At 42.6% G+C, this 26,614-nt stretch overlaps 2 protein-coding genes and 1 long non-coding RNA gene across 21 annotated transcripts in view; 1 reads left to right on the forward strand and 2 right to left on the reverse strand.

Annotated features, from left to right (window-relative positions):
• The window catches only part of LOC108031361 (dystrophin), a 152,979-nt gene that overhangs the window by 13,355 nt on the left and 113,010 nt on the right, over window positions 1-26,614 (forward strand). For 13 of the 19 annotated variants that reach the window (XR_006367355.2, XR_006367356.2, XR_001768547.3 and 10 more), the window contains 14 exons: window positions 3,655-3,809; window positions 4,216-7,656; window positions 7,718-8,032; window positions 8,103-8,408; window positions 8,472-8,974; window positions 9,127-9,214; window positions 10,523-11,554; window positions 11,652-11,884; window positions 12,266-12,427; window positions 12,486-12,645; window positions 14,720-14,815; window positions 14,879-15,011; window positions 21,454-21,617; window positions 21,714-21,819. Coding sequence is in view for 11 of the 19 variants with exons in the window: in XM_044091028.2 (XP_043946963.1) it covers window positions 3,655-3,809; window positions 4,216-7,656; window positions 7,718-8,032; window positions 8,103-8,408; window positions 8,472-8,974; window positions 9,127-9,214; window positions 10,523-11,554; window positions 11,652-11,884; window positions 12,266-12,427; window positions 12,486-12,645; window positions 14,720-14,815; window positions 14,879-15,011; window positions 21,454-21,617; window positions 21,714-21,819 (6,894 nt within the window). In the remaining 8 variants the exon portion in view is untranslated. Of the gene's footprint in view, window positions 1-3,417; window positions 3,567-3,654; window positions 3,810-4,215; window positions 7,657-7,717; window positions 8,033-8,102; window positions 8,409-8,471; window positions 8,975-9,126; window positions 9,215-10,522; window positions 11,555-11,651; window positions 11,885-12,265; window positions 12,428-12,485; window positions 12,646-14,719; window positions 14,816-14,878; window positions 15,012-21,453; window positions 21,618-21,713; window positions 21,820-26,614 lie in introns of those variants that run through there. The other 6 variants (XR_001768548.3, XR_006367360.2, XM_044091025.2 and 3 more) reach the window with 3 other exon arrangements.
• On the reverse strand, window positions 1,450-2,665 carry LOC122817792 (uncharacterized). Its single transcript, XR_006367361.2, has 3 exons — window positions 2,546-2,665; window positions 2,266-2,477; window positions 1,450-1,993 (listed from the first exon to the last, which is right to left on the reverse strand). It is a non-coding gene; the product is annotated as an uncharacterized LOC122817792 (long non-coding RNA).
• On the reverse strand, window positions 16,371-17,939 carry LOC108031363 (uncharacterized). The gene is made up of 2 exons (XM_017104642.3): window positions 17,435-17,939; window positions 16,371-17,200 (listed from the first exon to the last, which is right to left on the reverse strand). Exons 1-2 carry the CDS (start codon window positions 17,825-17,827, stop codon window positions 16,466-16,468), a joined length of 1,128 nt encoding a protein of 375 aa, XP_016960131.1. The 5' UTR covers window positions 17,828-17,939; the 3' UTR covers window positions 16,371-16,465.

Raw genomic sequence — 26,614 nt, forward strand, 5'->3', positions numbered from 1 at the left:
TTATATTTATTTCGCATAGCAGGGTTATATAATAAAATGCTACTAATGTTTGTAACTGAAAACAAGGCTCATATCAAAGCCTAATTTACAGTTCACTGCCTCTCAGCGATTTTTATTTGGCTGTTTATAAAAATGTATTCCTGCTATGCAATATATTTAATAAGTGTCATCTGCAGATACCCATTTACATGCAAAGCATCTTTGAAATGTTCTCACCTTGAGCCAAATTGTTTCTTCATCATAAAGTCGGAAGAAAAGTTTGTGAAAACTTTTCGGAAAGAAAAGCAATAAATATCACTCGGCTTGCAGTTCCTTTATGCTTCACCAATGAATTTAGTTGAATTGTTTTTGGGATCCCATTGAAAAGTGCAAACAGTCAATAAAAACAAGCCACAACCACCGTAGTAGCGATGGACAAGGCTGTAGGTGAAGCAGCTATGAAAGAGTTTTTCCGGGGAAAACAATTTGCAAACAACTTTGGGAAAACAAACAGCGCACAAAACGATGCTGCCTAATAGCAGGCATTGGGCCAACTGTTTGCCGGGGGATTACGGCTGAGAGGGGGAAGGAAGGATGGTCATCAGCACATATTCAGAAATATACTTCCTGGTAAACAAAAAGAAATGCTAAAGCTGCACTTCCAATTGAAACTGAGGAGGGTTTTGGGAGGTGAGTTCGGGGACTGCAAAGAAATTGCAGTAATTGACACTGAAAATGTGGCTGCCGCTCGGTGCTGGAAAATGTTGACGGCTACGATGATGCTGCTGCTGTGCAAAGCTGATGATGCTGCAGTTATCTGTGGCATGGCAAAACATATATAATTGCCCACAGACACATGGGCGTAACTAGGAGGGGTAGAGCTAAAGGTTGAATAATAAACACGCAGGGGAAAAAGTTGTTAAATAAAAGTGGGACCGGTTCCATGACGAGTTTTGGTATTCTGATGCAACGAATAAATATGATTGGGATAATATGGTTAGGTGATTAAACCATATCAAGACTTCTAAAGGCGTCTTAAAGCATCTAAAAATTTATTTAATTTAGTTACGTTCTCACTGCCTACTTTTAGGCATCTTTAAAGGTGATTTTAGTATTTCAGTGTTCCAACACAACAAATAAATATTAGTGGGAAATAATAGTTCGGAGATAAAAAGTAAAATCAGCATAGTTAAAAATCAAAAAAAAACCTATAAAGGTGTCTGAAAGTATGTTTGAATATAATTCAAATCAGTTACGTTTTTACTGCATACTTCTAGGAACCTTTAAAGGGGATTTTAAAACCTTTTTCTAAATAGTTACCTTAAAATTATTTGTGAAACCCCCCCTTATCGATACGCCCCCGTCAGTTCAGCATAGGCAATTTCAATTGTGGCAAGTTCCATTTGCTTTTACCCAGCCTCGACACTTGGGAGAGTGTGTAGTTAATGAATGCAAAGAGTCTAAAGCTCAATTAATGAAATTTCATTTAATTATCAGCGGGCGGTGGCAGTCGAAATCGGTAGGGTATGGGGACAGTGGTCCCCCCGAGAATTCCCAGGGAGTTCGCTTTCTCTCTGTTTAATGACTGGCGGCAATCGTACGTGTGGCATCCCATCGTCATCGTCGCCAGCGCCCATTAGAACTAGGCTCAGTTTGGCTGGGTCCTTTGCCTTGGAGCCCATTTTACAGTTGGCCTCATTTGTGGGTCACATGCAACAGTTTGTCGCCATCTACGGCTGAAGGCAGGCGCCATCAGCATCAGCATCAGCATCGTGACTTGCCACATCGATCAATATTGTGTGCTGCGTTCGTACCGCTCGGCAATTAGTCTTTGGGGAGGCACTGGCTGTCCTTCATTTATATGGCAATTAAATTCCGCACTGAGAGCACTGCGGCGATGTCTTGAGTGCCTCCTTGTGCCTCGCCAGAGGCTTGCTTTTCCTATTTGCCACACGGAATGAGATGAGTAATGTCCTCCGCAATGGATTGCCCATGTTTGCAGGGGAGTGTTTCTCTGTGAATGGGTAATGAGATATCTGAGTTGTCAAATTGGAGATTCTGGTATTCTATATAAATCATAAATTGTATAAATCATGAAGTGCGTTTCGGAATATTGGATATAAACTGATATGATTTATGGGGAAAATTTAAATAATTAAAGGTATTTCACATGCATTTTAAGGTGAATAATTTTTGAAATGTAAAAATATGTTATTTATTTATCAATGCCAGTCACTTTTTTCTATTAAATGAACTATTCTGGTGTATCTTCAAGCAGAAACTTACTTTTCATGAGCTTCAAACCCGCCGATTAGGCGCTTACATAAGTTGTAATTAGCTTAAGTCGCCACACACTTTGAGTTTTGCCTCATCACCTCGTCGAAAGGCGATTAGAACAAGTTAATTACAGTAATCGGATCCGAAAGTTGTTGAGAGCGTGACATAGTTGAGCTTCCCTGTGCATTCCGTGAGTCTAGTTCTCCAAAGCCCAAGTTCACCTGTCAATTTGCATACAGCGAAGAAAAAGGCCAGTCAAATCAAGTCCAGCATTGCAGTAATTACTTACAGCCGAAAAGAACAAAAATCGATCAGTAATTACACGCAACCGCTGCCAGTTCATATAATTGTCTGGCCAAGGCGGCCATCAATCAGAGACTTCTTCTAAGGAGCGATGCAAATTGCTGGTGGCCAGACCAGAGTGAGCTGCGGTTTCACACAAAACAGACAAATGACGCAGGCAAAAAGGTGGTATATCGTAGCCCTGCACGTGGAAAAATTATCAATTTAACTTACTTTCTTATGAAGGGATTTTTGAGGGGTAATTTTAATGTAGGTCTAGATTTTGAGGGTCGAGTATGGTTATTTATTTAATTATAACAGTCGTAAAATTCATAAAAATGTTATATTTTTGCTTTTATTATCTTCTTTACTAATGTAAATTCCATAAAGGTTAATAGATTTTTATAGGTTAAACTTAAGGTTATAAGATGGAATTTATCGTTGAAGAGTTTTTACAGGGTGATATAAATTCGACCGCCAAAAGAGACTAAAAAGTGGTTAAGATAGGTTGCGGTCAATGCTAAACTTTGGTTCATAAGGTTAAACAATACCGTTTAAGCAAGATTTGATCTAAAAGATTTTAAAGGTAGAAAAATTGTTGGATGAAAAGTATGAACGGACTGTTCTTAAATCGTAAAAATGTTCTTGAATCTGTCAGTTTTTTTTTATCGTTGAAGAACAGTGGTTATTAAATCAATTCTATCTATTCTTCTCTGTGCAATCCGTACTCAATTGCTGACTGACTGACTCGACTCTCGGCTCTCCACGATCGAGCTGGAAAACTGCAAGCGACGTCTCCGCTAATTGATTTCGAGCGAGTGATTTGGCACGTTTGGTTGCAGTTCATTAGCAAAGGCAAAGTTGGACTGCGCTGAGCTGCGTTTTGGGTTGGGCCCTTGCGATAGACAAGACTTGAGTCTGGATTCCGACTTGGCGTTCCAAAGACTCTTTTGGGTTGGGTCTGGCAACGGCCATGGCGGTGGCGATGGCCTACAATCTGGCTCTAAAGCCGGCCGACTTGGCTCGAGGTTAACTAAAGAAAGTTGGCAACTATTTTGGCTCTAATGGATCTAACCATTTCTCCACTTTTCTTTCCATGCTTCTTTCCTGCTCCAGATGAACGACAGCACATACAGAAGAAAACATTCACGAAATGGATCAATTCACATCTCATCGATACCCAGTGCACGCCAGTGAAGGATTTGTTTTTGGACCTGCGGGACGGACACCGATTGTTGGCCCTGCTGAGCACTCTGACACAAACGCACCTGGTCAGTATAGATAACTCATGATTAATGATTGAAAGATTGGAATTCGTCTTTAAAAAGGGTCTGAAGAAAACCTTGAAAATATCTTTGTATCCGTTGTGATATGAGTTACCGAATCTTTAAAAAAACGTTTGTCATTACGACCTCAAAATGCAATTATTATGTGAAATTACTTTAAAAGTATTTTGAAATGTTTTACAAATGTTTTATTTTATTAAATTCTAATTATGATGTTGTTCAAATTCGAAAAGAATCCTAACCAGCTAGACTAAGAAAACATTAAAAGTAATATAAGGATACCAAATATATACTCTCGTTTTTCAAACCTTTAGTTTAAAAAATCCAATACCTATCCACATACTATATAGTCGGTTATAACATAAATTTTCTGTTTTCTTATACCCCTTAGAAACCCGAAAAGGGTCGTATGCGGGTGCACCACATCAACAACCTGAATAAGGTGATAACCGTGATCCAGCAGCACGGCGTCAAGTTGGTGAACATCTCCAGCGATGACATCGTGGGCGGCAACGCCAAGCTGACCCTGGGCCTCATCTGGCTGATAGCGCTGGAGTTTAATGGCCAGCATCTAGTCAAGAGTCACTCGAGCAACGGGGTGGAGAAGTCCCTGTTGGCCTGGGCACGTCAGTACACCGAACCTCATGGCCTGCAGCTGAACGATTTCTCCAGTTCGTGGTCCGACGGCAGAGCCTTCCTCATGATCCTGGATGCCCACGTGGAGGAGTTGAATCTGCAGGCCGCCTTGCAGCAACATGCCTTGCAGAGACTCCACTTGGGCTTCGACTTGGCACACAGGCATTTCAAAATCGAAAAGCTGCTGGACGCCGAGGATGTGCACACCCACAAGCCGGATAATAAGTCGATACAGATGTACGTGATGTGCCTGTACCATGCCATGGAGTCGATGAGGGCAAGGGAGCAGGATGAGGGACAGGATCAGGATCCGGGCAGAGTGCCCTGCACGAGCATCACCGACTTGGACGAGGTGCCGCTGGACAATGATCGCGCCAGCTTGGGGCTCTACACCTCAGACAGTGCTGGCAGCTTGGAGCAGCGCTCCTTGGGAGAACTGAAGACCCACCCCATGCGCCCCTTGAGCACGGCCACCAATGCCAGCGTGGAGATCAGTGGCTATCAGACAGCCCTCGAGGCGGTACTCACTCTCTTGCTTGAGGATGAGCAGCTGCTCTCGCAGGATCTACCCGACCCCGAAGATTTCCACACCGCCAAGATGCAATTTCACGAAAACGAGAGCTTCATGCTCAAACTAACCGAACATCAGGAGTATGTGGGTGAAGCTCTCGAGGAGGGCAGCAACCTCATCAACGAGTCCCAGAAAGCAGGAGCTGGCCTGAGTCAGGAGGATCAGAACGAGGTGAGGCAGCAAATGGTCTTGCTCAACGAGCGCTGGGAAACTTTGAGATTGCGAGCCCTAGATGTCCAAGCTAAGATCCTAATGCGATTGGCCGAGTTTCAGAAGCAAAAGCTCGAACAGCTGCGGCAGTTTCTAACCAGTGTCGAGGATCGTATTTCCCACATGAGCGATATAGGACCCACGCTGGGGGAAGCTGAGAAGCAACTGCTGGAAGCTCGAAAACTGAAAGCCGACCTCAGTGAACAGCAGGAGCTGGTGGATAGTCTGAGTAGTATGGTGGTCATTGTGAACGATACCTCAGGTAACTTTAATGATCTAGAAGATCGCTTGAGTGCCCTGGGCGAGCGATGGTCGCATGTGGTTAAGTGGAGCGACCTGCGCACCGAGAAACTGCAGCAGTATAAATGTATCTCCAGATGGCTGGATTCCCGCGAGCAGGATCTGAAGCTGATGGAGAGCAGGGATGTCACGGATGTGGGGGGCATTACGCAGCGTATTAACGAGCTGAACTATTGTGCCAAGGATCTGCTGGAACTCCAGAGATATCTGATAGATCTGAGGCAAATGGTGGCTGCCACTTTGCAGGATGGCGATGACAAGGGGGAGAGAGTACTCATCCAGTTGGAGAGCTACGAAGATCGTTTGGATGCCTTGAAACAGATTGTCGAGGTGCAAACGGTGCGAATCGAGACCAAGGGCTTTAACTTTGGACGAGATCGTGCCAGTTACGACGATAGTCGGGTGGTGCGTCCCGAAGGCTGGGTGGATTACCAGATGATCATTCGCTTTGGCGAGGAGGAGTCCCAAGAGGAAGATGAGGAACATGACTTGGCCAGCAAGAAGCGAAAGCTGAGGAATGCTGACAACTTCAATGTCCTGGAAAATCAGATAATGGAGCACTTTGTCTTCGTTCAGGAAGTGGAGCAGAAGCTACAGCAACTCCAGAGACAAAGTCTGCGGCAGCAGTGTGAATTACTTAAGGAACTTCAGGGGCAGAGTAACCAACGTAGTGGTACCCTACCCGAGCTGAAGAAACTCTACGAGGTGTGTGAGCTGGAGGATCCTTCGAGGAACCTTCTCCTGGAAGAAACCCACATCAAGCAGTTGGAGCAACGATATGCAACTTTGGCTCAAAGACTAACAAGCCAGCAGAGCGAAAGCAGCACGTTGTTGGCCAAGGAAAAGTATTATAATAGTCTTACTGGATTCAAATTAGTCTTAGCTGATTCTAGAGATTGGTATAAACAGCACGCCGGCTCAGCCAGTGGCAAGGAACTGGAGCAGCGTTTGAGCCACATGGAATCCCTGTCCTCAGAGATTTCAGAGGCTAAACAGGCTACCGAGGAGTTGGATGATTCGCTGCTGGAATGGAAGCAGGACTTCGGTCTGTTCTACGACAGTTGGCATGACATGAAGCAGGCTCTGCAGGCCCTCATCCAACAGAGGGGCGGCGAAAGTCTCTCCAGGCAGCTGAAGCAAATTCAAGATTTTGTAGCCAAAGTATCGAGTCAAAAGGTACGCGTTTCCAATCTGGAGGTCATGCAGAAGCAACAGCATTTGCTCAACAAATTGGTAGATGAGCTAGATGCTCTTCGACCCACCTATGATAATTTACCAAAACACCTGATTGGCGAGGAACTACAAACCATTTGGAACCGACTTCCAGAACAGCTAAATGAGCGTGTGATTAAGCAAACCACAGCTATTGAGAATCTAAACCACTTTGCAGCGGAATACAATGCCATTATAGCCATTTTGCGAAGTGCAGCGGATTCCAAGTTGAATGATAGCAGTCAGGATCTGCGAAAACTAGAGATAGATGTGATAAGCGCAAGGAATTTCAGCGAAATTCTTATCAAGGAGGCGGAACCAGCCCAAAAAGAATCCCTGCAATCGCAGATCAGAGCTCTGAATACCCTCTACGATAAAGTGGAGAAGGTTCATCGGGAGAAGAAGCAACAGCAGACAGCCCTGCAAACCCAGGTCGATCTCATCCAGCAGAGACTGAAGAAAACCGATCAGTGGCTAACTGACCTAGAGAGCAACACACCCAAATCGGGAATCAACGATATAGGGAACTCCAATGAGCTCTTCCAGAGCAAGTGCCGCTTTCAGACTCTCAAGGAGACCTGCGAGAAGGAAACCATACAGTTTCGGGAGCTCAACGAACTGGGCGGCGAGCTGCTCCTCCAAATGGATGAACTTCAGGACAAGGATAGGGAATCCCAGTACGGATCGCTGGCCAAGCAGTTCACACGCATCAATGCCCGTTGGACGGAGGTCACCGAGCTGGTTTATGCGAAGACAGCTCTGCTCGAGCACATATCAACGCAGCTGGGGGAGTTCAAGAAGTTCATGGTGAGCGAGACGGGTTACCTGGACAAGTTGGAGAACAAGATTCGCAACACGCCAGAGAATGCAGCCGACGCCGAGGAGATCATGGAGGAACTTGATGTGAGTTTGCATTACTATTCATTGCATGTTAGAACGTATTTATGTTTTGACTATCGCTTAGGATCTGGAGAACGTGCTACGCTCGCACTCTGAGGAATGGCTGGAGAAGATTCAGGAAATTGGCAACGAGCTAATTGACAACGAATTTATGGCCGACTCCATGCGACGGGACATCGATGACACCGTGAAGCGGTGGACACAGCTCCAGCAGCAGGCCAAAAAGCGCACCGAGCTCCTGGAACAGAAGGTCAGCGAGGCGGAGCAGTCCGAGAAGTGCATCGTGCAGTTCGAGAAGTGGCTGACCCGGGTGGACGAGATACTCAGCGAGCATCTGGAAAACGATGTGACCATTGAGGATCTGCCGGAGGACTTCCAGGTAAAACTAAATATTAAATTCCAAAATCGGATAAATCTAAATATATGGTTTTTAATGTCTAAATATTCAGCGCCTGGCTCGCGAGTTTGTGGCCAACGAGAAAAACTTCAAGGAGATCACCGAACTTATAGACGAGCATACGAGGAACGGCAAGATTGGAGCTGCCAATAGACTCCAGGAGCAGCTAAATCTGATGGAGGTGAGGTTCAAGGTCTGCCAGGCGAAGCTGAGCAAGTGCACAGCCCCTCAACCTGCGTACGAGTCGCGATTGAATCGAGCCTATGCAGATCTTCGCAATGTGGAGCGATCTACTCTGGTTCTAGATGTGGCATCCGCAGGTCCCAATACGGTCCAGGCCCAGTACCAAAAGTGTCTAGTGAGTATTCCGAATTTTTAACCAAACACTTATCATAATTGGTTTATTTTCCACAATCCTCAGCAAATTTATCGCACTTTGTCGGAGATAAAGGCGGAAATCGAGAGCACCATCAAAACCGGTCGCAGGGTTTGTGAGGACAGGTACACAAAATCGCCAAAGCAGCTCAGCCAACGGATTGATGCGCTGAAGCACTTGTACAATGCCCTCGGAGAGAATGTGACCCAGTCGAAGGCGTTCCTTGAGGGGCTGCTCACACTAGCTCGGCAATTAGAGGAGTGCTTCGAATCGGCGGATACCCTAATCCGACGTTTCGAGTCGCCCCAGGAGGTGCACGATAAGAATTCCATTCTCCTGGAGTTCGAGGAAGTGCTGCGGCGGTGCGAGGACCACTACAATGAGTACAGCAAGTCCTGTGATCAGAGCTGCATGGTGGACACTCGTCAAAGAATCGATGGCTTGAAGGCCACCTACCACAAGTTGACCAGTGCGGATATCATCAAGCGGCTCACGGAGATGAAAGCCACCCTCCAGAACCTGGACAACATTTCCCTGGAGACTTTAAAGTACGTTTGAAGTATTAGTTATTTTAGTTCTTTGACTCACCTTTTAAATGCTCAAACATAATACTGCATTATAATTATTAAGTGCATTCGTGTTCAGGATGCTGTGAGCCCCTAATCTATTTTTCCGACTAGTAATTGTAATCTCATTGCAGGGCAATGGAGCACGACCTGAAGGAGATAAATGTGCCCTCGAATCCGGAAATTGAGAAATTGCAGCAGCAAGTAATTGCAATTGTCGTGGTGAGTCGTAGCCAGCAAACAAATCCTCTTAATTACACAAAGCTGCCTCATCCGCTTCCCCATGTCCTCTCCACCTGTACATAATATATGGTCTATCCCTTGCAACTTCTGTGCTTGTTATCGGGTTTCAGATTTTTTGTCTTTATTTGCTTACCTTACATTTCGCTTTCACATCGGAGTCGCCTCGCCTCTTCTCGCCTCGCCTCGCCTCACACTTCACATTCCCATTGAGGCTCATTCTACTCGGACACCTTTTGGCCCGGCTCAAAGCAAATGGAATTGGGTTTCCGCTTTCCTCTGCCTTTACTCCTTCTGTTTCACATCATTGGTTCGACATCATTTGATTTATCAGAATGTACAGCTTGATTTAATGCGGGGTGATTTAAAATTTAAATCGCAGTCAATAGCAGGAGAAAATGGGATTGGAATTAGATTTCTAAAAATAAAGAGGGTCAACATAAATTGGTTTGAATTTGCCACTAGGAAACTCTTAAAACACGACACGACTTGCCAAAATTGAAGTACAAATATTTTATTTAATTTAATTTAATAAATAATTCCTAACATTGTTTCTATAAATTACAAATTCTTTTAAAACCAGTTCTTGATCTTTAATATTTTGATAAACCTAAATAATTTTACAAACTTAGTAAAAGAAATTAATCAATTAATTCCTTCCTTTCCCACTACCAACAGCAGATACATTGCAATCCGCTTTTACCACACTTGTTTTACTCAACCCAGTATTGTTTTTACTTGCCGATTTCATAATCCATTAAATAATCTCTCCACCAAAAGCTAATCCAGATCCAACCACATTTACCCGTGTTGGTAAATGCCAAACCATCAAATCTACCACATCACCCCAGTTAAAGAAAAAACCATTATTATAAATATTAAACAAAAAACCAGAAATCACCGTATCACTAGAGCTCTACGGGGTCTAACTTTGGTGTCATTTTCACGCTTCCAATTTGTAATGCCTAGAGTTTTATACTTGAACCCCCTCTAATTGTTGTTGTGGCGTTCGATTGGTTTAGGCTGCGTCAAGTGTCCAAACCATATATCCCCAAAGCAACATAAAAACGTAATCCCTCCAATCCACCGCTCACCACCACCACCACAATAAAAAAGAAACCACCAAGAACCACCGCTCACCACCAACCAACGCTTTTTTATCGGAGACTTGTACCTAAATGTAAAATACCTATATAACAGGCTTCATGGGCTTTCAGAAATGCATTTGTTTAGCTTATGAGAGTCCACAGACCTTTGTAATTTATACCGAACTATGCATTTATTGTCCAGGATGTGTTGAAAACGCGTTTCAATGAAGCCACAACGCTTGCCGCGCGAAACTCAAACTCGCCCCAAAACGACGATACGGAAATAGTTGTTGTGAGCGACACAGTGCGACAACGACGAGCCAGGACACCCCAGTCAGGGGAATCCCCGTCCCCATCCACGAACACCAGTGCCTCAGAGTCTCCAACGAAGGGCGTGGAGAACTCCTCGGATCAAGTCCTGCCGGATCTTCTGCCCCCTCAAACATTCCGCCTGGCCGAGTCCAGTACTCTCTTCTCCCAGATTTCCCTTAATCCCGACAAGGTCTCTAAGTCTCCACCGCCCAAGCCGGCGAAGACCAAGCGTAAGGCCCCTAGTTCCCCGGCCCAAGTTGTGGAGATCAAGGTGAAGAATATCCAAAACGATAGGATGTCAGTGCAGAATATTGATCTGGAACCTCAGCAGGGCGAAATCGTGGATACCGTCAATATACTGGAGAGTGTGGAACCCTTTGTGCCCGAATATGTGGAGACCGTACAGATTGTGGATCTCTCCGAGGATTCCGATTCTTCGGTTAGGGTTGATAGCCAGGGCAAGGAAGTGCGGCGATCGAAGAGCAAGCACTCCTTGAACGATTCCCCGCTGCCCAGGGTCTCGGATAATGATGAAGACTCGGCGGATCAGGAGGAGGATCTTCTGCGCCCCTCAGCTGGTAATACGAGCACTCCTTTCCTGAGGGTGGAGAAACACCGGATCTCCTTCGATGAGAAGCGCAAGCGCGTGGCTAACGAGCGCGATATCCTGCGTGACTCCGAGGAGGAGGAACCCAAAACACCAGATGCTCCTCGGGCCACGCAAGTCTCCAAACCCAAGCGTTGGCGCCAACTCCAGCCGGAAATGGAGGCCCTGGAACCCGACTCACCCGGTCGCGATAGTTTCTATAGTCCCGACAAAGAATCCGGTTTCGATGCTGAACCTCTCGTGTTTTCTGACGACGAGGATATACCGCGTTTCTCGCTGGAAATGACACCAACCATTGACTCCGATAGTGATACGGTAATTTGGTGGAATACCCAGAAAAATTGTGCTCGACTGTCTTGAAGGAATTAACTAATTCGTAACTCGAAAAATATTTGTTTCCCTGCTCCCCCAGAGTCGCATTGAGACGCCCTCGACCAAGAAGCCCAATCAGTTTTTGAGCAAGGTCCTCGAATCGATGCCCTCGCCGTCGGATGATTCGAATGTAACGCTCAAAAGTCCGCTCAGTGAACAGCAGCCCCAGAATCTGGATGATCGAGTCCGGGAGTTCGATAAGCAGGCGAAGCAAATGATCTACAAATTGAAACTTACCAAGGCCAAGATCGAGCAGTGTCACGAAAGCGAAGCGTAAGTTTTATATTTATTATATATATTTGACAAAATTTCTAAAAGCAATAACTTATAAAAAGATCTTCCGAACGAGTTGGCAGGTCTTCATCGTGATTACGCAATAAAATACTAAAACAAGAACTATGTATACTTCAGTGGCTTGGTCACTCTAAAAATGCATACTAATTCTTGTGTAAAGTGCGTTGTATATTTTGATAAACATTAAGTTTTTATTTCATAGAGCTTTGATGATTACCATGAAGATGAGAAATAAGCCAGCTATTGAGTCAGTGCTTAGAATACTATGTAAAGGAAATTTAACATCTAGCTTTCACAACAATATGACAAAAGGGTGCATTATTTAGGGTTTTATAAGTCTAATCATGTGAATCCTTTCAGAGAGGATCTGCGGCTTCTTATAGCACCTGATGCAGCCACCTTGATATCCCAGGGAGACTCCTTGGTTCTGGAAACCCATGGAAGGCAGGGTAGCATTTCCCGGCTGGTGATGCGCACCCAAATCATACTGCGAGAACAGTTCCGGGAAGTGCAGCAGGCTAGGTATGATGAAACTCAATGATTTTTCAAAGACTCAATTAGTGAGATTATCTCCCCACAGATCGAAGACCTCGGGAAGTGGGGCACCAGCTCCACCACTAGACAGCGTGAATATCGAAGAACTGGTCACCAAGGGCCTGCGTCGCATCAATGTGCTCATAGAGAAGTCTGTCGATCTGAAGTCTAGCAGTGATCTTGAGAAGCGCATGGAGGATATCAACGTAAGTGCGACCAAAAAACTGGCAAGTGGCCAGAATCACGTTGCCAACGTCTGGCGGTGGCAGAAAATCAAAGCCAAATTACCTGTGCGAAGCTACCATCAAATCATTTTTATTTAATCGCCGCAATTAGTCATTAGCTTGGACATGTTCGGAGGGCGTCACATCTTTCGTCGATACTCGCTCGTTTCCTTTGCCGCAAGTTAATTGCCCTCTTGAGAATTCGATGCATATACACGCAGTGGCCGCAGAAGCTAAATGGGTCCATTAGAAGACCAAAAATAAACACCACTGACACAGTTACACATCTGCCTGCAGTTGGGCGGTGGGGAGCGAGGGTCGACAGCGATCATACTCGTAGTATTCAGTGGGTCAGAAGAGATCGTAGGAGCAAGAGAGATCTTAAGAGACTATTTTTCCTGATGATGCATGCTGTCTGTATGAAGGGTTGGACGATAGGTTGTCATGTCCTATTAAGTTATGAACATATTTCTGTAAAATTATACAATGTATTAGAAGCATGACTTGTTTAATGCCAAGTGACATTTTGCGTGGGAATATTCATATTTTTTCTTGTCAAAACATGGGCTTTTATGGTTATTTATTATTAAGTTAAAACATTTAAATAGCTTTAGACAAATGCAACCAAATACAAATCAACAAGGAGTTTTAAAGAAAACGTCTCCAAATTTAAACGAAAAAAAGTTGTGACAACTTTTGCAGGATGACACATTTACCCAAAACGAAAGAAACTAGTAAAAAACGCAACTTTTTGCGCTCCTGGCTGCACAGCATATGATAAATCCTACATTTTCAACAAGTTCCATCCCTAGACAACAGAGTCATTAATCACTGCAATCATTTGTTGTTTATTTTTATATTTTATTTATTCAGCGTTTTGTTTGATTTTATGGCACCAGCGAGCATTGCGACAAACGCCAGTGATTCTAAAAAAGCGAAATATAAAATCAAAAATAGACAACATTTTGTATTTATTTTCTGAGAGGCGGAGAATCGGAAAGAGAGCCAGTTATTGGGGGAAAAATTAGAGAACGCGGGGAAAACTAATTTCGAAGAGGGGCAAACATGTAAATTCTTCTCTTTGCCGGCGAAATGAGGGCCTTTGTTTTTATTTTCCTCCATTTTTTGTTTGCGCCACTTCAGTCGCGTACCGTCTCGTTTGGGCAGCGGTTGCAGAGCTTTAAAATCATTTTTTCACTTTGAAGAGTGTGTGTCCTTGCTCGACCGGTGATTGATTGTAAAATTGCGGAAAATTCAGTTTGGCGCGTGGCGAAAATTCAGCGGCAAAAATCAGTCCGTCAGCTGCAACTGCAACAGTTTGCATCGCGCTATATTGACCACCCACAAATGCAATTCTGTTGGTTGACAAACGCCGTGAAAGAGGTGGTAGGGTTTTCCCACCCCCTGCCAGCCCCACCCACCCACACTCCCGCACCGCCTTCATTTGTTCTTTTCCCAGGGAGAGAAAGTCCTGCATGATTGCAGTGGAAATTGAATTCCAATCGCTGTTGGCAGCAGCTCCTTTCCCCAGCGGTGGCCATTTTGTTCGCTCGTGTATGTGTTTTGTTTCGGCTTCCGATTCCGCTTAAAGCCTGCTGTTTATTGTTCACCTCTCGCACCTCAAGAGTATCGAGTGCATTTTATATGCCTTACCTTAAGAGGTTTCCATTACCATTGGATATTCAGCCTGTGCAAGGGCTCAGCTGTATTTAAATGACATGAACATCGTTTTTGTTCTTTAAGCATATATTTCAGTACTTACACCTTCATATAAAATATTGTTTTTTATGGTATGAAGCACTCCTTCAGTTTGATTTTATTGCATTTTTAAGATAACTTAAATTTGTAATGCTTAATATATAATTCTGGCATCAAAACAAGCCGCATGCCTGTACTTATTTATTTTTAGAATGCATTGTTGCATCAAACTTTTGTTGTGTGAAATTTTGAAAATTCAAAATGACAAGTAATAATTTTGAACAAAAGTAATTGCTCGTATAAAAAACATTATTAGTTTAGTTTGAATAAATTTAATATATTATATGTTTTATTGCAGGAGCGACACGACGACTTGCAGGTGATTGTCAGCGCCATCGGCAAGAACGCCCAGATGCCGAAGGTCACGCCCCTCATGATGAACGAAATCGAAAAGGTTTGCCCACACACTTCGCCTCCCATTGAACTCTTACATTCCGGCTGCCTTGCCCTTTTGCAGACGAAAAACAATTTGATAGCTCATGCGGATTCCATTGAGCTCTCGTTGACGGAACTGAGAAATGGCCCCCGAATCTCCAATGGCAAGGAGCGACCAGATGCATCCGGCGCAGCCACCATCAGCTGTCGTTCGGGTAAGCTCGCCCCCTCAATTGTTTGTAATAGTTTTTATTTCGGGAGCTCAGAGATATCGCATCCTTTCTAGCCCAAAATGCCGGGTAATGCTCTTGTTGATTGTCGGCAAGTTGGATGGCTTTCAATTGTTTGGTTTACGCTCGAGTTGACTGCTTAAATGTAGACAAGCAGTCAAAGTTGACTTGGTCCAGTGGCTGAACTTAAAGGATGAGGGCCACTCGAGTGTGTTTATCCTAGCAGAAGGTATTTTATTGAAGGCTGTCAGGCTGTGTGGAAATCCACAATCATTTATTTAATCGGCAATTACACATTTATTGCGCAATTTAATGTGAGTGAGATAGGGGAAATTATGGGTTTAGTCAAATAAATTAGATAAGGTCAGTAATGCTGATTAACATTTCGACATAGCCGCAATGGAAATTCGAATTTGTGAATTTATATTTAATTACAATAATCAGATTAGTATATAAGCGAGTCTTTCATTCTGATGGGGGATCTTCTCTTTTTCCCTTAATAATTATAATTACAATTGAATTTCTAGTGCTTCAATCCGCATAGCCATAATTCCATTATTGAAATTTAATAATCATTCCCATCCATCTACTGTCTCTGCTTTCGCGGGCAAAATCATTAGGGCATTGGTCGAATAAAAAAACACGAATCGAATGTATATCCAAAAGCAAAAACTCTTGAAACAGCACGTACAAGTTTTTTTCCGCATTGTAATTTTGTTTGTGTTATGGGTATTGTGCACTTTTATTTGAACTGTGTATTGATTTACATTTTGCGGTTCGAGTTTTGATAAGCACTTTAACAAGAAATGTTTCCAAAGCTGAAATCCCCTTGTTAAAAGTTTATCATTGATCTTTATAATTTTCATATACAAAAAGCATACAGGGTATCTGCATGTTTTTCCTTTTTTTGTAACCTACTCTATTTCCGTTTTGTGTTTATATTTTTATAGGAAAAAGGCAGCCAGAAAACAAATGTATCATGTCAATGGCACTTTTGACATTTTATGTGAATGTTTTTGGTGTTGACTTACCTCCCATAGGAGGTGGGTGGCTTTCCCCATGTTGTAGACCCCGTTTTCTTGTTTTCATAACAGATGCGGACACATGTTCTTGAATATTTCGCATGCCACATGTAGTAGATTTTGTTGGTAGTGAAGTTGAAGGGGAAAAATCCAAAATCTACAAAAATACTATTTTCCTGTCCTTACCCACAGAAATTTCTAAGTTAGTAAAATTGTGTTAATAATATAAATGTTACTTATTTAAATTTCCCAGTAATATTATTCATCTGGCTACCTAAAAAATTCTACCTAATGTTGTTCAAACCAAAAAAAAGAGAGACTGTGAGCTTAAAATATGTATTGAGTGAATGAAGTTGACCAAAATTTTTCACAATACATGCTCCAAAGCATCTCGAATAGCATCCCCCGGTAATCCTGCTAGCCAAGATACATCGAATCAGTTTGGCCTACGGGCTCGACAGATTTATCTGACTTGCTTTTAAAACGTCTCTCCCAAGGAAGCTCCGACGATCCCGTTGGGCTTGCTCGCACTGACCCACGGAGCATGTTGCGGGTCATGGTGACCTGGTCGTTGGAGATCTTGATCAGACCCTGCGACTTCATGTAGGTCTCGAGCTCCTCCTTGGCCCTTTGGGCGAACTGCATGCTATTGTCGAGCACTTCTTCGGTCGCCTCCGGGGCCGCCATCATCACGTCACTCATTTTCCGGCCGTATTTTGCGATGGTGAACTCGCCCTCGTGAAACAGCCTCCGCCGCTCCGCAAAACTCAGCTCCGGCTCCTGGAACTCCCCGCTGAACGAGCTTTGCGAGGCATCGTAGTCCATTTGGGTCAACCGCCGGCTCAAGCTCTGACTGACCAGCTCCCCAACCGGCGAGTCCTTGGTGGGGATCATCAAGGACAGACTTTCGGCGTTTCCCGACATTAGGACCTTCTTTTTCCTCGGCCTCTGACTTCGATGAGGTGGACTTGGAGGTGACTGTTGGCTAGGCACTTGCTGCAACTTAAGCTGACCATTTATGTCGGTCAGTCGCCTGGTCAGCATCTTGGCATTTAGGGCCACGCCCTTTTTGGGATGCGGGGTGCCGAGGGACAGTATTTCCTTGTAATTATCCTTGGTGAGCGACTGGCGACGAAAAACGCTGACCGAAGGCTGGAAAAAGAGGTATCTAAGTTCAAAAAATTTCAAAAAATATTCGAGCAGTGACTTAGTCAAACAACTTAAAAATTTTATATTACAGATAAATCGAAATCGTAATAATAATAATTCTAAAGGGTCAATGATTGTAGGGTATGATTGATTTTATAATTAACTATTCGCTCTATTTAATAATTTTAATATAACGTTTTCGAGTTTTTTTGAGTTTAAAATTAAGGTCACACATACCCTTGAGGCTTGGCGCATGGATAACTGATCATAATCATGGGACTCCGCGTCGCTGATACTGGGACTGTCTGTCCTTTTGGGTAGCTTGGAGAATGGATCAGGTCGTCGGTTCTGGTAATCCCGACGCATATTGAGGCGAGCCTTTAGTAAATTGGCATCCACACCCTGGTCGGCACGAGGAAATGGAGTCGATGACTTATTCGTAGACCGCATTAGCCCGTAGTCCCTGGTAGAGATTGGTAACGCTTCCCTCGACTTGAACTTCAGTCTGTTTATCCTTGCAAACGGAGTGAACTCCTTCCTCTTACTTTTACCTTGCATCACTGAATTGGTGGGCGGCTCGATGCCCGTGACGTTGGGTACTTTGTTCAGCTCTTCCTGCGACTTTTTCATTGTTTATGGGTTTTAGTGATTATTAACAAAAGAGTGATATATTTTATTGGTGTGCTTTTGAGTGTCAACTTGTTGGTTTTCTAGTGGACATTCCCTTGTAAACGACAAATAACAAAAGGAAAATAGGATGGTTTTTCAAGTCTTACAGTTTTAGAGCTATGGCTTACAGCATGACACAGGCTGGCGGCTACACGACTATTTTCCGCCTTTCGTCATTCCAATAGATGGCGTTTGTTAAAGAAAAATATGGAATCTTATGTTTTAGTCTAGACGCAAACCTTTTTTTTAGAATTTAAATTTATTTTCAAGAAATTTGTATTTTATAAAATAAAGAGCGCCGTCGTGGATTTCGGGCGGCCCGGGTCGCGCTGCATATGAAGCTGAATTCAATTTATTTTTTATTCATTAGTAGGCAAAAAAGAAATTACAATATTTTGCAGGTAAGAACTCTCTGCTTTTGTCGGTTTGACCAAGGACATATTTTTTTGTAATAAAATTCTCAAGAGATTTGAAAGATCAGTTGTCGAAGTATTTGAAAGTATCCTTTAGATGCAATTGGTTTGGGCTTAGTTATTTAGAACTCAAAGCTCTGCTCAAGCTTACATCCTGCACTCGTCCTTAGCTTTATCAAAGCTTTGCGATTTGTCCGTTTTAGTCAGCTGTTGGCCACAAACAAGGAAGCATTTTAAAATAAATCGTTCAGCGGCAAGGAAGTAAACAAGTCTCTAATGTGGAAGTGATCATTTGAAGAGAGTCATACAAAGAAATATATTATTTTTATTACAAAGCTATAATTTATAAAAGAGAGTAGTGCGAAATAAAAACATTTATTTTAGAATGTTTAATATTACGGAAATCTAAACCATACAAGTTAGTTGAAATATAAATCCCTCTGTGCTAAAACTTACCAGTTAAATATCAACTGAAGAGTGCACCGTATAAAACTAATTATTGGACTGCTTGAGAAGTTAAAACCTGTAGCTACAATAATAGCTCCAAAACGGATTTCGTTCAGGTAAAACCAAAAGCCAGTTGATTTCCCCGAAATAAAAATAACCAAATAAACCGTCACAAAATAAAAACCCAACAAGGTCATCCATCACATAAAATGGAAACTTTAAAACGACTTTCGTTTCCGCCAAGGTGTCACTGTGTTTTGCTTAAAGTCCTTTCTGGACTTTCCCTAAAACAGGGAAAAGGAAGACGGTTCCCATTTGAGTGACAAGCGAAAGGAAGTGTGGGCAGGGAGGGGTCCAGAATTTCACGCTTTCTTTGGCTTTTAATGAATTATGACATTTTCCTGGTAGAGCCCGTTTACTTTGAGCGGTGGAAGTGGGCGTGTAAGAGGAAGAAAAATGGAGGGAATGTTATCAGCGCTTTTCCTTTTCTGTGTGCTTTATTTTATTTTTTATTTTATATGATATTTTCTACCACTTTGCACCTGTCCCGTGAATGCCACAACACAAAGCCAAAGGGGTGTGTGTGTTCTGGGAGCCTACCTCGAGCATTCATCAGAATGAGTGAAAAGAAATTTTACACTTAACGTGTTTCCACTGCTACTTCACCATGTGTGTGGTTGTCAGCGATGTTATTATTCTTACTGGTTTCCTTTTTATTCCATTCCAGGGGAAAAAATATGCACTAAAAAAAACAAAAATTTAAAATTTTCTAAAAAAATTGAATAAATTGATTGTCCACTATAATATTTTACGAATCGTTAGTGCTTTAAATTATTTCAAGTTATGCCAAGTATTTTGACTAAGCATTTTTAAAAATATTAGACAACAAGAATGGAAGGAAGCTAAAGGAAGTGCGAAAGAGATGGAGACATACATGCAGCAAATCGGTTGTTGCGTGTTGTTGTTTTGCTTTAAAAATAGGTGGTAACAATCATAAAAAATCACTCGGCTAGTGATCTGGATCAAGAATATATATCCTTCTTCTTCTACCGGGTAATCATCCGCCTAATCTAATGTACCAATTTAATTTAAAATTAATTTTATATTAGTACTACTATTTTTTGAACACATTTAATTTATTTTGCCTGAGAGGATACCACACTCCTACTTAAAATTTGCCTTAGTGTATATATTTGCTTAACAGCTTCTTGTGAGCTGGGAACTCTCATCCATTCAGTCGTTCACTCACTGTAAATGCTTTCAGACGCCTCAACTTGACACGGCCTGCGTTCCGTGTCCCATGTCCTGGGTCCTGAGTCCTGAATCTCGTTGGTGGCCAAGCCAGTTTTAGCTGTCCTCCTTGGACTTGGCATTTGTCGCCCAAATCCCCTGTCCTGGCAGACCGGCCTAATCCTGCGAGGGACACTGCGAAAACTACAAGCCAAAACAGACTGAAAAAAAGAAAAAAGGCAATGTGTCCCTTCTCTTTTAGTTTAGTTTGTTTTGGTTTTGTTTTCACGGATTATTGGCAAACTCAGGCCTGTAGAAACTTTCATAACTGTCAGAAGAAGGACCTCCGCCTCCTTCCACCTGCTCCCTTCCTTTTCCCTGCGCCTACCTAAGCTTTTCTTTACATTTTCCTTTCGACTCTTTTTTGCTCAAGTATTTCAAGTGTTTCCCCTTTGCTTTTTCAAGTTCTGAAATATTTGCACCATGGTTTGCTCTGAATGGGCTGCAATTGAAAATTGCCATTTAATAGAAGAAAGTTAGGGGAAAGCTGAGAAAATACTGCGAGGGGAACGAACTTCGATGGAGGGGTGGAATAATATTATTATGTACTCCACTCTCTTTTAGCTTAGTCCATTGTTATGCGTTGTCATTCCTTTGTCATCAGTTCGAGATTCTATAGGGGTTCCAAATAATGAGGAGAAAATATGGAAAATTTAGTTAAATATGGTATAAGTATTTTTTTTACTTTTTTTGTTTATTTCTTTTTGATTTATTGAGTTTCTCTAACACAGAATTGAAAAAATATACTCTTGTTCAAACGGCTTACTTCGAATAAGCTAAAATAAACACATTACTTATGATTTTACAATCCCTAATTAATCGAAATAGAATTTCATGTTCTGAAATCATACTCACTCCATAAATTATTCTAAATATTACGATCGCTTGTTTTATTTATCTGATTAATGTTACATATCATGGAAAATATAATTTAATTTTCTATTAATTTTTTATATATTAGAAACGTTTGCATGTGTTATATCATACAAATATAATTTTGTTCGCCCCAGTCGTACTTACTCCACTGTACAGCTATCAACCAAGACACTCAGAACTTTTGCTTCATTGAAATAGTTTTTCATTTACTTGCCCTTTGCTGAAATGTGCAACAAAGTCAAGAGTGGAGGAGTGGGAAAAACGCCAGAAAGAAAGAAAGAAAAGCAGACAAATGGAGAAGGTACGAGAGGGCAAATCTAGAATTCAATATGCAGCTACAGTGACCCCGATAAGTACGCCACCAAGCAGTGGTCAGTCAGGAAGAGTCGAAACCGCAGCTGGTGCGATTTAATGAGTAGTCCATCAACGGTGGTAGTGACAAACAATCCCCTGTGTGTGGGTCTGGACGAAAGGACACGCTAATTAGCAAGAAGTCCCCCCCACACTTTTTTCTTTCTCCAAACCCATTTCAATTTGTCCCATTTTTTCCTCCTCCTGCAGAATACAATAACGAGCCGAGCGGGACTGGAGCGTTGGCCGGCAGCTTCGATAAGTCGGTGCTGCAAATTTCCGACTGGCTGACTTGGGAACAAAACATGATCAAGATACAGAGCGTGCTCGTCGACGATGGCGATGCAGTGCGACTGGCCATCGAGAAGCAGGAGGTGCGCCGCATGAAACTCATATGACCATCCCATCCCACCCCACACCCATATCCACTTTTCTCACATGTCTACCATATATCTCCCCTCTGTTCACAGAAAGTTCTGCGTGAATTGAAAATGAAAAAGCCGCAGCTCAACGAACTGGTTCACACGGCGGAAGTGCTCAAAGGCGACATAAAGCGCCAGCAACTGCAGGAGAAAGGTGAGTCCTTCGATAGAGAATGGGGGCTTGAATATTTCGGGGCTTTTTGGGCGGGTTTGACAAGGACAACTATTAGACCATGAATATATTTAATCTTTTAAGAAACGATGTATTGTTGATTTGTCATGTTTAATCGATGTTTAATCTAGTAGCCACATTTGATGATATGATAATATAATATCACTATTATATGTATATCTTTATGATTTCTAAGATCAACACATTTTAAGGACCCAAATAACTTTGGTCCCTAAAAAAAGTATTTTAAATTTGAGTGCATTTTTTTTATTTACCATATGTGGTTACATTTTGAAGATTTCTCTATATAAGACCTATCTCTGAAGTTAAATTAAAGCAATTTCACATTCGATTAGTCTCGTTTAATTTCCTCTATTATAAAAACTTCAGCAAATAGTTCTTCACTTGCCCATCAATGTCAATTAATTCTCGAACGAATTTCTGCAAATTGGCTCACATATGGAAATTTCATTAGGCCTTGTTAGCCGTTGTGTCTCTGCAGCCGAGGGGATTGCAGATTGCTGATGGCTGCGAAACACGGATCCATTTCCTTTGCCGAAGTCCCCGCTCCTCGAAACCCCAGAAATCACTTCGGTGCAAACAAATTTCCGCCGGGCGAGACAAAATGCATGCAAGGAGGAGCAGTGGAAGTGGCGGGAAATGGAAAAGCAAAGGGGGGGAAGCGAGACATATGAGTTTTGCAGTGAAAACAGCAACAGACACCAACGGATGGCCACTTAAAATTGCTAACTCAGTCAGAGGAATGTTGTTTTAGGGGTCCCAGTGGCGGGGAGGTGGCCGTGTGGTTAGGGGACTGTCAACATTTGCATAACGGGGCCGTGAACCTCGCTAGCCGGTTGGTTCCAATTCGAAAAACTCCTCTTTAAATTGTCTGCCCTCAAAACAATGTCACACACACACCCGCATAGAAATACCCACACAAAGACCGGGGACAAAAGAGAGAGAGAGTTCCGCGTGCTTGTTAAACAAATGATTGCATACTTTCAGGTCTTGGAGAGTGGCGCGGTTTGACAGCCACTGAGCAAAGAGCATATTCCTGCGAAAAAGCGCTCTTCAGAGAGATTTTTCTGCCATTCTCTTGATTTTATTTGCCTTTCTCTCTGCGGAATTTTAATGTGGCAGCCGAGCAAGCGGCATGCAACATTTATGCCAGTTGACATGTAATTGACAAGCGAGGCAGCCGGCGGGGAAAATGGGAAAGCATCCAGCCAGCCCGCCAGCCAGCCGTCCGGATGTTAACTGAAATATTTTTATGCTCCTTGGGATTGGGCCGGGATTTTCAGCGATGTGGAGTGCTATAAAGGCGGCTCATGAGGTGGGGAGGGGGTCTTGCCTGCACTGCTTGTTACACATTATTATGATGTTTGGTTTGTCATAAACATTTGTAACTTGTCCGCCACGTTCTCTCATCTCCTGGCTATTTGTACGTGCATTTCAGACTTATTTTCCCGGTTGTGTGGGTGTGTGTGGGAGGGGGGTTTGGGGCAGGCAGCTGTTTGGGCCTTTTGTAATGGAGATTCCAACAGTTGCTTGCAGCAAGTTATTTCTACTGGCTGTGTGCTGTGCAGTTGCACATACAGAGTTCTTTTGTTTGAATTTGAAATTTTATATTTCGCTGGATTAAATTGGGGGAAAAGTCTAGTAAAAAACTTAAAAAGACGTAAGTCGCGTTATGAATGATAAATAAATGTCTAAAAACTTTTTGAAAGGAAAGAGTTTTGATATATCTTTAAACATGCTTAAATCCAAGTCAAATATTTGGTTTGCTGAATTTAAATTTTTTACTCAGACTTCAAAGATAATGGTTGTCTATATTTATTTCATTTAAAGGATAAGAATAATAGATTTTAACTATTTCTAGGCCTATCTTAATATAATTTCATGTTTTTAGTAAACAGGTAACTACAAAAAATATTATAAATATTTTGCTTATGGATGAACCTGTCCGCCTCATACCTATTTCTAAGTTTTGGCAGTTGGCGGAAATGTACTCCATTTAGCATTGAAGGTTTTGAGGACTCACCGGTGCCATCAACTGTTGGCGCGGAGCCAAACTGAAAACATGACCATTCGGGCGGCATTGTATTTCAATTTGCTGTTCAAAAACAGTTTAGGATTTCCAAGAAAAGCGGGTCATAGCCAGGCCTAGTTTATTATCTGTGAAAGGGGCTGAGGCAGTAGTGGGAAGTGAAGAAAAGAGCTCCAATTAATTACGTATTTTGTGGAGTGGGGCTTAATTAAACCATTATTCATTATCTCGTTGGCTGTTCTGCCCTTCTGTCTTGCCGCTTTTCCAGCTGCACCTTATTTTCGCCCCTCCTGCCACCCGTTTTTGGGCCACAAGTCGCACAAACTTTTCGCCAACCCAAATGACCCCAAAGTCCTTATCATAAATAAAATGCCAACCCACACGGAGAGGATAGGGCGAATGGCTGTGTGTGTGCGTTGAGGTTGGCTCGTAAATCTGTCTTTGACATGCAATTTCAGTGCAGCGGCTGTTGCTGCAACTTGGCCAACAACAGCCACAACAACCCGGCAAAAGCAACAACTCGCAGGGAGCATATTATCTGAAAGGACAACGCACTCAGTCGGCCAAGCACAGGCTCAGTGGCTTTCCACGCCGCCCCCCACCACCCCCTTTCTGGCGCCCAAATTGCCTTTAATTGCAGCCTTTCGCCCGGCAAACGCCTTCAACTTCACAGAGCGCCCACCACCCCATTTTCTTGTGTTTTGGCGCTACACACGCCCGCTTCACGCCATTACACGCTTTAATAGGCCTGGCCCCCCTTACAGTCCCCACCCCCGAAAAGGCAGTCCACCCCTTCCCAACCCTCTTGCAAAAAGCCCCTTTCTTTATCTAAAGTTGGTGCTACCCCCAGGCCGGGCGCTTTCTTTTCAATGGTTTGGCATAGCTTCCTGGCATGTGTCTGCGCTTTCAAGAAGTTCGTTGGTTTTGATACCCTGCCTTGAAGTGGAAATTAGCATTTGCTGTAGGAGCTTTATGAGCCTGTTTAATTTTAGTTTAAAAATATATAAACCTATTTTATATTATTTAAAAACTACTTCCTTTTCCATGTTCTGCAGAACCCTAAAATTTCTTAAAATTTATAACGGTCTGTAAAATAAAAAAGATATCAATTTAGTTTTAGTTTACTTGTCACTTTATTTTTAAATGGGTAAATTTTTCTTAAAAATCTAAATTTAAAAGTTCGAAATGGCACTTTAGTCTTAAATTTGAGCCTTAATATATCTTTAATTTTCAATGGTTTTTTTTTGTTCCCATTTTATTTATAAGCCTTTAAATTCATTCGAGTCTAGTGACTATCTATGACTCTATCTAGACCTTTACATTTTTAAGTGTTGCCGTACAATTTCCTCCTGCTTGATTTTATATATTTTTGAATGCTTTTTTATTGGGTATCAGGGAGTCGCCATTCGCGAGACTTAACTGTCGGCGTCTTGTTTCTTTTTTAATTACTCAAAAAAGTGAAGTGAAGCGGAGTCGAGTCTCTCCTATGGCTGCTTAACCTCAGACCTTTTATGACACAAAGGCACCCGGGTTGCCCACTGTGCCACGCCCCCGCTTTTCCCGTTCGTGGGATTTAAGTAAGCATTAAGGGAAATTATTGTCATGGTTGTTAGACTTTTAGCTTCGGCTTTTGAGCCCCCTTTTTCAGCCCGTGTAAGTTATTTTCGCTAAAATAGTTGAGAGCACGGAGAACATTTTTTTGTGCAACGAAAATATGCGGAAAATTTGTCTAAACATTGCAGGTTATAGGTGCTTCTGGGAAAACTTTTAAAAAGTGTGTTCGCCTGCGCGTGTGTGAGTGTGGCCTGGTTGGTTCGTGCGTGTTTGTGTCACCCAGAATGCCCTTGGGTGTCCTGGCATATCTTACCCAGACTTCCTCTGGGGCCAAGCCAAGTCGTGTGCTCCCCCTTTGGCTGCAGAAAAATTAAATTCCAGTCCTGGACTGCAAAAAGAGGACAGGACGAAGGAAGCGAGAGGAGCAAAAGGTGCGGACCGTATGCACTCACTCATTACGCAAATTGTCCTGGGCCAACACCAGTGTCTGCGTGTCCTGTTCCTGGTGTCTGTGTCCTCTCCGTCTGCGTTTTCTCTCTGGGCATCTCATATGACCGAAATGTTAGTCGTTAACAATTTTCGTTGTCTAATGAATTTTAATTAAATTCATTAAAAAGGTTGCACTTGTTGTCTCTCCGAGGACACAACAATGAAGTTGTGGTTTCTTCAGACTCTGTCAGGCCTCAAGAAATTTACATTTATGTACATTTAAATAATTCATGAATATTTCGAGAGCTGTTTTCAGGCTTTAGAGAACAATCTTGTAAAATTCGTATTAATTCGTATTTTAGAGAGCGAATTTAATTAATTCTGTTTAGGTAACATTTTCTTATATTTAAAAAAATGTATTCCATTCATACATTTTGTTACAAAACAAATTATTTTATCTTATCTTATTATAATCTTATCTTACTTATATATTTGCATTGCACTGAGCTGTTTTTTCTGTGAATGACGAGAACATCCTTCGTGCTAATTATGAACTAGTTTCCTGGCCGACAATCCCATAAATGGCTTTCTTATCATTCAACCGCCACCCAACATTTTCCCTCATACTTTCCTTCAACTAATTAAGGCCAATGCACACCAAGCATTTTTCCCGACTGCGCAGCACATAAAGGAAAATCTACATCTAACGCCACAATAACATAAACATCAAATTCCATCAATGGC

The sequence above is a fragment of the Drosophila biarmipes genome, chromosome 3R, assembly GCF_025231255.1.
Source record: "Drosophila biarmipes strain raj3 chromosome 3R, RU_DBia_V1.1, whole genome shotgun sequence".
NCBI lineage: Eukaryota > Metazoa > Arthropoda > Insecta > Diptera > Drosophilidae > Drosophila > Drosophila biarmipes.

Excerpts from the sequence above, each read along its gene's own strand:
- LOC108031363 (XM_017104642.3), bottom strand. The coding sequence starts at position 17,827 with ATGAAAAAGTCGCAGGAAGAGCTGAACAAAGTACCCAACGTCACGGGC. Across the intron at positions 17,201-17,434 it reads CCATGCGCCAAGCCTCAAGG|CCTTCGGTCAGCGTTTTTCG; the intron begins GTATGTGTGACC and ends CTCTTTTTCCAG.